Genomic DNA, 10,497 nt, shown 5'->3' on the forward strand with positions numbered 1-10,497 from the left:
AGGATCCTTTTCCTCAGAATTTCCTCAGAAGGCATCAATTCCTCCACTGTCTTCTAGTTCCCTGTGGTCTATTAAGTCTCATACCATTTTGATTTTTGATTCTTTCATTATGACTGTTTTCTCTTAGGACACTTTCAGGATCTCTGGTTTTCTGATTTTCATTATAATATGCCTTGATGGGCCATTTCAACCTGGAAATCCAAAGGAATTGTGTTGTATTATTGCTTGATAATTTCATCCTTTACAGCCGTAGGTACTGAAAATACTGGCATTTGGAGGTCTCTCAATGGAAATGCCTGCTTGCTTCCTGATCACCATGGAGTGATACCCACAAGTCTCTAAGACCTATCAGTACATCAGAGTTTCCAGTCATCTGTTTAGCCCCTCTCTCATAAATATGAATGGACATACAAGGATGGTCAGATACTCAGGAAAGACTTGTGAAAATTAACAAAAGGAAACCTCACTAAAATGGAGCTGGGAGGCCAGAGGGGGAGCTCTCATGTACATACCACACAACATCCATAGAGATCCTGACAGGTAGAGACCTACCTTGCATCTCTAGCAAGAAGTGACACTACTATACCACCTTGGGAGGAAGAAAGATTTCTCCTTGCCTGGCAACAGCTCAGCCAGTGAAAGGCCACTATACTTCAAAGTCCCAGTTTCCGCCAATGGACTTTTTGTTTTTAACAGCCCCTCCCAATTTCCCCTTCTCTTCTATAAAAGAGTCTCCTTTCTTTTTCTTAACTGGACTTGCATGTGGTTCACCATAGTTGTGTGTCCTGAGTTGCAATTCTTTGCTGCTCCCAAATAAACTCGTTTTGCTGGTAAAATAACCAGCTGTTTTATTGTTTTGGGTTAACAGACTCTAACACTAGAGCCAGAAATCTGAGTTAGTAAAAAGGAACTTGGAGAAAATGGAGACAATTCAGATATCAGAATAAAACTTTATCTTCTCAAAGAGAAGAGATGTTACATCAATGAAATAAAAACAGGATGCTATGAAAAATGAATAATTATAAAGACAAAAAAGAGCCCTTGGAAATTATAGCTAAAATAAAAGAAATTTGGTTATCTTAGATGTTCACTCTTAAACCAGTCACTTTGGACTTCCCTCGTGGCGCAGTGGTTAAGAATCCGCCTGCCAGTGCAGGGGACATGGGTTCAATCCCTGGGCCGGGAAGATCTCACATGCCACGGAGCAACTAAGCTCATGCACCACAACTACTAAGCCTGCGCTCTAGAGCCAGTGAGCCACAACTACTGAAGCCCGCGCGCCTAGAGCCCATGCTCTGCAGCAAGAGAAGCCACCGCAATGAAAAGCCCGTGCACCTCAACGAAAAGTAGCCTCCGCTCACCACAACTAGAGAAAGCCCACGCACAGCAACGAAGACCCAACGCAGCCAAAAATAAATAAATAAATAAATATTTAAAAAAAAAAACCAGTCACTTTCCTCAGAAAAGAACCCTCCAATCTCCTGCCTTTGGAGATTAGTTATTAGCATTCTGGAACTAAGTGGGGAAAGGGGAGTTGGAGGGGTATCTTACCATTTGGGATGTAGACTTCCACTGAATTCCCTCCATTTTATTTTTTCTCTCTTTCTTGAACTCTGATTAGTCGGTTATTGGACGTCCTGGACTGATCCTTTGATTTTATTTGTCCTTTAGTATATTTCATTATCTTTTTGTTCTACTTTCTGGGAAAATTTCCTCAACTTTATCTTTAAATCCTTTTAAGGATTTGGGAGGATGTGGAGATAAGCATATGAGTTAAATCCATCATGACTAACCAGAGATCCTTCTGATATCATTTTACATCTTGGCTGATGGTACAGTTGACTCTTGAACAACACAAGGGTTAGGGTTGCCAATCCTCCCTGAAGTTGAAAATCCATGTATAACTTTACAGTCGGCCCTCCACATCCAATCTGCATGCACGGATTCAATGAACCTTATATTGTATAGGACTGTAATTTGTATTTATTGAAAAAAAATTCACGTATAAGTGGTCCCCCACGGTACGAACCTGCATTGTTCAAGGGTCAAGTGAGGGGATTTCCCTGGCTGTCCAGTGGTTAAGACTCCACACTTCCACTGTAGGGGGCACAGGTTCAATCCCTGTCATGAAACTAAGATCCCACACACCGCATAGTGAGGCCAAAAAAAAAAGGGTCAACTGTGTATTCTTCGGGGGAAGAATGATAATAAATAGGGAGGGAGATAATATGGAGGGTAGCATAGGACTAGTGGTGGCACTGTGCATTCTGAAAGGTATGTTCTCCACTTCTACATGGTTAATGGAGATGCACTCTCACCTGGGCCTGGTGTCCCCGAGTCCAGTGCCGCTCTGAGCCCATGTCTCCAGAGAATAAACTTCTGGTCTTCTGTCATTTGTCCACTGGCTTTCCATTTACTAAACTGTCCCAGAGGGGTACTGGTGAGATAGAAAAAAAAGTGAACAGAGAAGGAGGTCCAGAAATAGACTTAAGAATATGTAAGAACTTAGTATGTGTTAAGGGCCACATTTCATGTTCATTGGGGGAAAGATGATTATTTAACACATGGTATTGGGACAAGTAGCTAACCATTAAAAATAAAGAAAATTAGACCTTTACTTCAAGGCATACATTAAAATATTAATCTATATAGATTACAGACTTCACATAAAAATGAAACCAGAAGTATCAGATGAAAATATAGGTGAATATTGATATAGTCTTGGGGTGGGGAAGGCTCTCATGACATGAGAGCAATAACCACAAAGATCAATTTTATCCTAAATAAAAATTTGAAATTTTTCTTTATCACCCTCCCCAGTATGTGTGTTTGTGTATGTATATATACATACATAAATAAAATTTTAAAAGCAAACAACAAGTGGGGAAAATAGTTTGAACATGAATGTCAGACTAAGGGTTAATATTCTTAACATATACAGAGCACTTATTAATAAATAATTTTAAAATACCAACAGGACATAAACAGGTAACTTATAAAGGAAAACAAATAGTTTATAAATACCTGAAAAAATATTCAGCCCCATTAGTTATATAAATAAGTACAAATTAAAGTAAAAATGAGATATCATTGCCAACTTACCTAATTGATAAAAAATTTTTACAGTTTTATTGAGATGTAACTCAGTTACCATAAAGTTCACTTCTAAAGTGTACAATTCAGTAGTTTTTAGTATGTTCAGAGAGTTGTGCAACCATCACTACTATCAAATTCCAGAGCATTCCTGTTATCCCAAAAAGAAACCCCATACTCATTAGAAGTCACTCCCTATTACTCCCAGCCCTTGGCGACCACTAATCTATTTTCTGTCTCTATGGATTTGCTTTTTTTAGACATTCCATATAAATGGAATCATACACTATGTGGTCATCTTGCCTGACTTCTCTCAGCTAACATAGTATTTTTAAGGTTCATCCATGTTGAAGTATCAGTTAACTGTATTCCATTGTATGTATATACTACATTTTGTTTATCTATTCTGTTATGGATAAACAACCAAAACGTCCAGTTTATGGACATTTCGGTTGTTTCCAGTTTATGATAATTATCAATAATGCTGCTGTAAACATTCATGTACAAATTTCGTATGGACATATATTTTTATTCTCTTGGGTATATAACTAACAGTGAAACTGCTGGCTCTATGTTTAACTTTTTGAGGAACTGCCAAGCTGTTTTCCACAGCAGCTGCACCATTTTACATTCTCACAAGCAATGCACAAGGGTTCCAATTTTTCCACATCCTCACCAACATTTGTTGTCCATCATTTTAATTATAGCCATCCTAGTAAGTGCGAAGTGGTATCTCATTGTGGTTTTGATTTTCATTTCCCGAATGCCTAATAACATTAAGCTTCTTTTTGTGCTTATTGGCCATTTGTATATCTTCTTTGGAGAAATGTCTATTCAAATTGTCTGCCCATTTTTAATTGGGTTATTTGTCTTTTTGTTATTGAGCTCTAATAGTTCTTTATCTATTCTGGATACAAGTCCCTTATTAGATATATGAGTCACAAATATTTTCTCTCATTCCATGCATTGTCTTTTCACTTTCTTGATGGTATCATTTGAAGCATGAAAGTTTTAAATTTTGATTAAGTCCAATTTATCTCTTTCTTCTTTGGCTTGCTGTGCTTTTGGTGTCATATCTAAGAAAGCTTTGCCTAATGCAAGGTCATGAAGATTTACTCCTAGGTTTCCTGAGTCTTATAGTTCCAGCTCTTATATTTAAGTCTATGGTCCGTCCATTTTGAGTTAATTTTTATATATGGTGTGAGGCAGAGGTTCAACTTCTTTCTTTTGCATATGGCTATATGAGTCCAAGCACATTTTGTTTAAAAGACTATTCTTTCACATTGAATTGTCTTGGCACCCTTAGGTTTTCAACCTTGACATTAGTTGAAAAATGATTGACAAAGATTTTTAAAAGATAATACCCAGTTTAGGCAAGACTGAGGGGAAGTCTTACACACTGCTAATGGGAGCATAAAAGAGGAACAGCGTCTGAAGGGCAATTTGCCATGTGTATCCGATTTGAAAAATATGTACTCTGATTCAGGAGTTGTACTTCTAGGCATTTATTTCAAGGAGATAACTGTACAAAGATGTTATGTATAATGGTGAACAACTGGAAGTAAACTAAATGTCTATCAGTAGAAGACTAGGTGAATAAATTGTGCTACAATTTCATCTGTACAATGAAATATGATGCAGACTTTAAAAATGATGAAATGATTTATTGACTTGGAGCAATTCCTGTGACCTACTGCCAAGTGAAAAATAAAAGCATGTTACAAAGCGCTCTTTATAGTAGTATTCCACTTATATAATATACTTTACTTATACATCTACATTCATAGAAATACCTCACTGTTAACAAAAATGTTAACAGTGGTTGCTGTTAGGTAATGGGATTTTAGCTGGCTTGTATTTTCTTCTTTATACTTTTGGTGCATTTTATGCATTTGCTACATGAATATATATTGTCTTTATATTCAGAAAAAGAAAAGCTATTTTCATTTTGTAGAAGAATGTCCTCAAGGAATATATATTGTAAAAGACTATTCAGTGGTATGGAAATATGTTCATAATATGTTAACTGAAAAAAGCAGGTTATAGTATCCCACTTAAAAATTTTTTAATGTAATATACACAGTATTTCCTAGGTACTATGATACTTTTTTTCCACCACTTACTATTTCTGAAATAAAAATGTCTCTTACAATCAATATGAATATTTAATGTAGTAGTTCCCCCCTCCCTGCCTGCCTGAAAAGCTGTTATTAATGAGATGATGCTTCTGGCAATCTGAGACTTGAGAAAGTGCCATATGTGTGTAGAGAAAAGACTGGAAGAATAGACACCAAAACGTGAGCAGTGTTTAGCTCTAGCTCTGAATTGAGATTTTTCTTTTCTTTTTCTTTCTTCTTCTTCTTTTTCTTTTTTTTTCTGGTTAAGTATAGTTTCCAAGTTTTCTGTAGTACATGCATAAATAAACATAAAGAAATCAGGAAGCCAGCTGCCCTGCTTTTCAAGGAAGAAGCAGAGTGTGAGGGTATTTGGGACTTTGGGCCTTTACCAAAATAAGAGACTAGCAAATTAGGGTGCACACAAACCACCTTGCATGCCCACTGAGGGGCCCCTGGCTGGGCAGGAACTGGCAAAGCAAGCTTGAGAACAGATGGTAGAGTTCGGTCAGCAGGAGCAGGGCTCTTGGATCAATCTTAGTTCTGTGTGGACAAGGAAATCCCTGTGAGGTATGAGTGAGTCCAGATGGTGGGGATGCTGGCTAATTATGGAGGAGAGGGATGTCCAACACCGCGGGGCCACACAGATATTTTTCAGGAGTATGTTCTCAGTTACTCAAGAGAGACCAAGGCCTGCATAAAACAGAAAATGAGTCCACCCCTTTTGAAAGTCAAAACTTACATTGATTAGAGAATTCCCTGGCGGTCCAGTGGTTAGGACTCAGCGCTTTCACTGTGGTGGCCCGGGTTCAATCCCTGGTCGGGGAACTAAGATCCCGCCAGCCACTCGGTGCAGCCAAAAAGAAAAAATAAAAATAAATAAATAAACAACTTACATTGGTTTGAGGTGAGCCCGTCCCTCAGCCAAAAGGGCAAGGTAACTACAGGAGATGAAGGGCATGGAGCAGAAGTGGAAGACTAATGGCCACAGCAGAACTTTGCCAACCCCTGAGGAGGCTAGCAAGCTCTGGGCCTCTGCTTAGAAGGGAGGGACTCTGCCTTGCAGTGACTGTGACTGGGGCACAGAGAGAGTGCCAGGCACGGCGCCAGGTAGGAGCTTCACCCACAGGATCATGTCTAATCCTCACAACAGTCCCCAGATAAGCAGCCTGAGGCTCCTAGAGGTTATGTGGTTTGTCCCAAAGCACACAGCCTGTAAGTAATGGAGTGGATTCCCACATTACTAGAGTCCATCTCTAAAAAGGGAAAAACACTGAGCAAAGTTAACACTCGTATTTGTCATGAGTATTAACTCATTACTTACCATAGTGGTAGCTGGAAAAACAAGTTTCAAGCAAAAATCTTCAATCTGATCCCAATATTGTTTTTTTTTTTAATCGTGAAAACATAGTTTTCTTTTTAAATTTTGTGGCCGCGTCACGTGGCATGCGGGTCTTAGTTCCCCAACCAGGGATGGAACCCGCGCCCCCTGCAGTGGAAGTGCTGTCTTAACCCCTGCACCGCCAGCCAAGTCCCCCCAATATTGTTTTTTTAAAAAATATGTATAATATAGGGAAAAAAAGCCACAAGGATATACACCTTAATGGTGGATATGTCTCAATAGTAGGAATCTAATTTTAAAATTTAATATTTTCTTCAGGTTTTTTTTTTTTTGTAACTTCCTCTCCACTCCCTCCTTGAGCATGTAAATCTTCTTAAAGCAGAGAAAACAAAAAGGCTTTTCAGAAGCAGTTGTGAGGACTAGTGGATCAAAGTTTTCAGAAGCAGTTGTGAAGACTAGTGGATCAAAGTAATGAGAATGAATTACAGTGAGATTTTAATGACAGAGAAATCCAGGTTCTTACTAGCTATGTGAGTTCCACTTGGCTTTGCTAAGCCTGTTTCCTAAACAATAAAAGGGAATTATAGTCTTGTCCCAGTGAGCTGGTGCCAGGATTAACTGAGATGCAATGTACACAAAAGTCCCAAGCATAGTACTTGGCATAAGGATAGTGTTTAATAAATGTTAAACCCGACTCTTGGTGGTCATAGCTCTTCCTTGCTGCCCCAGGAAGGCCACGCACCTACAGCTGTTTCAGAGAGCAGAACGGAATCTGGCTGTCTTGGTAGGGGCCCCTTACTGGACCTGCAGCTGCCTGCACACCTGACACTTTCCCCTCCTCTTTTTTTTTTTTTTTTTTTTACCATCTGGTGACTAACAAGATCTTATTCCTTAACCCATTTTCACCCAACTATTTGCCTTCCTCTCTCCCTTTGTCTCAGTGTCTCAGCTGTTTCTAGGTAGTATTTTTGAGTACACGTGACATTATTTCAACATAACACATTTGCAGGGCACCTATGTTCTAAAGATGGCCCCAGGCTCCTGCTCTCCATTCATATCATCCAGAAATATTTGTATGAGCTCACAGTCTTGCTGAGAATTTAGATCCTTCAACAACTCCCACGTGTTGCCTAGCTGCTATAACAGGCACACAGACCATACTGTGGAGACTCAGAGGACAGATTTACCAGTGTATGCAAATGTGTATGGGAGAGGAGGGAAAGAATGGAAGTGTTTAATATTTAAAGAGTAATGATTTCTTCACCCCATCTTATGCATCACCTTCATATACTGTCTTTCCTAAAGAGAAAAGGTGCCAATTCTGCAAAACTGGTTTCAAGGCCAGTTAAGCAAATGCCTGAGTGGGCCTGTTTCATCTTCAGATTTGTTGAAGTCTGTTCACAGACACAAAGTTTGTGGAAGGCTCTGATCATCTGATGACATTGCTGAGGCAGTGGGGTGGAGAGCAGATCCAAGGAGTTACAAACTAGCTCCGAGTGTTCTCCTCAGACATTTTGGAGCTTATTGGAATACACACATTCTGATCAACAAGCAGTTTTAAGACTCAAAGGAGTGCCAAAACCAGGCATTGTTTGATATCTGTATTACTTATTAGGTAAACATTAACATCAATGGAAGTAAAAGAGATTTACCCATAGTTCAGACTCCCTCACAAACTAAGATGTTTTCGCTTTTCCTTATTCCCTTCCAGTCCTTCATATCCATAAATCCAAAATCATGATAATGATTGCAGCTTAGATACAGTTCAATATTCTACTTCTTTCTCACACCCAGATGCATACACAGAATGATGTTAAGTACAGCAATATTCAAAACCAGGGCACTGTGACAACAGCCCCTTCAGGCCTGTGGACCGACAGTCCAGTGGAAGATGTTGGCAGGGTAGTGAGACACACCCTGTTCTGCCTGTGTTATTTATGCCTTTGGCAGTGAAGCCCCTGACAAAGAAGCATGTCACTGGAACACATGCTCTTTGTTCACAGAGGTGCATGCCAGCACCGGCTGTGTCAGAAGGGACAGTGCCGGGTCTGTAGTCCCTCTTCTGGCTCTTTTGCTTTCTTTTTATTTGCTGCACATTGTGGCTATGTTTATTAATTACTTTGTAGCTTAATCTTATAAAACACACATTTATCTTGTGAGTCCTCATACCCTTGAGTTGGTCATAAAGAGAGGACAGGATTCCAAGCTTCTGCCCTTTCTCCCTAAGGATTGATATCACCTCCCCCACAAGCCACCAGGTTCCCACTCTCTCTAGCACAGAGCTACCACGTCCCAGTCTCCTTCAGCATCTCCCCTTTACCTACAAGATGGTGCCTGCAGCCTCTGTTTGGTATTAAAGCCTCTCTACAATTGTTCCCAACCTACTGTTCCAAAGCAGACCCCCATGCTACGACTTCATTCCACACAGACTGATAGTGTAGCAGAAAAGACACAGGCCTTGGAGTCAGACCCATCTGGGTTTAAACCCTAGCTCCACCTCTTGTTGGCCACACAGCTTCAGTTCCTCATCTGTAAAACGACAAAAATACAATCTACTTCACAGGGTAGTCTGAGCATTAAATTAGAAAGAACGTATTAAGCCCTAAAAGTGGATGCTCAATCACTGCTTGTTAGCTCATGGAACTAATTTGCTAGTTTTTTGGTAAAAGCCTTCATCTCATGGCCCTGTGGTTCTCATAACCTTACAGTTACAGACCTAGTGTGACATCCTGAAGAGCACTTCCCTCATCATTTTCCTGTCACAGAGATGACTGCTGAGACTAACATTTTAAATACAAGACTCAGGAAACAACACACTAGAAAGTTTTTTTTGCCTTTTCCCATAATCCTCCTAAAACCTTTTTTGCTTTGACATTTTAATGCATCTGATATTTTAAAAATTGATATAGGTAGTTTTGTTTGCCACTAAATGAACTTAGGTGAAATGGAAGAGTGCAGTCTTTCTTAACTTGAAGAAAACCTTAGGTTAATGCATAGAATTGTAAGGTTTTCTCTATTCATAAATTGTTCTCAATCTTGGAGCCTCTTGTCCATACTAGAATTAAGATGGTACCTGATTTGACACGTGACGTATTTACTTATTTTAAGCTGAATGTAACGTTACATTATTTCCCTGAGCTCTGCAAAGCCGACTTAGTGCTCTAACCCTGTCTCTCAGGGCGCTCTCTGAGCCAGTCCATTACAAAGGCTACCTGCCAATCCCCGAAATGGAGACCATAGAGAATTCACACACCTCACTGGGGTGCCCTTAAAAATAAACGAGATAAAAGTCTTCGAAGAAACTCTGTAAACTCCGAGGCCCCATTAGAGATGCTAATTGCTGCCTTCGCTAGCCTATATTTAAATGTTAGAAAACCCAGGGAGATTCTCCCGGACTTGGGGACGCTCGGCTCCCCTGTGGCTTGGGCAAGCGGCCGGGGCTGCCGTGTCCCCGCCGGCCACGAAGGCCGACTCCGCCCGGTGCCACGCAGTAGAACGCGGGCCCGCCGCGATTCTGCCCCCCGACGAGGATCCTCGCAGCACTTCCAGCCCCACCCGGTCAAGGAGACGCGGGACTCGGGCTGTTGGCCCCACACGGTGCGGAGGAGCGGGAGGTGCACCCAAAAGCCCTCGTCCCGCGCTCTCTACAAGTCTCCCGCCTTCTCGGGTGTCGGGCTGGCCTGGCCGAGCCTCCGCAGAAGGACTTGGCCTTAGGGACCCCCGAAGCCGGGCTGTAAAGTCCCCCCCTCAGCCCTCCCGGCAAACGTCCAAGCGCGGGCTGGAGACCCGCCTCTGGGCGCGTCGAGGAGGGACCCCGGGGTCTCAGCTTAGCTGCGGGCGGGGAAGCTCCCGAGGCGGGTCTTACATCAGCCACCCCCACGTGCGATCTGAAGGCGGGAGTAAGTCACTCCCGTCCACCCCGCTGCGCTTTTTCCCCCCAGCCTCCGC

At 41.3% G+C, this 10,497-nt stretch overlaps 1 protein-coding gene across 4 annotated transcripts in view; it reads right to left on the minus strand.

The window, feature by feature from the left end:
- The window catches only part of HEMGN (hemogen), a 43,381-nt gene extending 32,888 nt beyond the window's left edge, over positions 1–10,493 (minus strand). For 3 of the 4 annotated variants that reach the window (XM_028162540.2, XM_057548168.1, XM_057548167.1), the window contains exon 1: positions 2,319–2,390. Coding sequence is in view for 1 of the 4 variants with exons in the window: in XM_007197041.2 (XP_007197103.3) it covers positions 2,319–2,394 (76 nt within the window). In the remaining 3 variants the exon portion in view is untranslated. Of the gene's footprint in view, positions 1–2,318; positions 2,438–5,949 lie in introns of those variants that run through there. The other variant, XM_007197041.2, reaches the window with a different exon arrangement.
- Between the last annotated feature and the right edge of the window lie 4 nt (positions 10,494–10,497).

The sequence above is a fragment of the Balaenoptera acutorostrata genome, chromosome 6 (genome assembly GCF_949987535.1).
Source record: "Balaenoptera acutorostrata chromosome 6, mBalAcu1.1, whole genome shotgun sequence".
Taxonomy (NCBI): Eukaryota; Metazoa; Chordata; class Mammalia; order Artiodactyla; family Balaenopteridae; genus Balaenoptera; species Balaenoptera acutorostrata.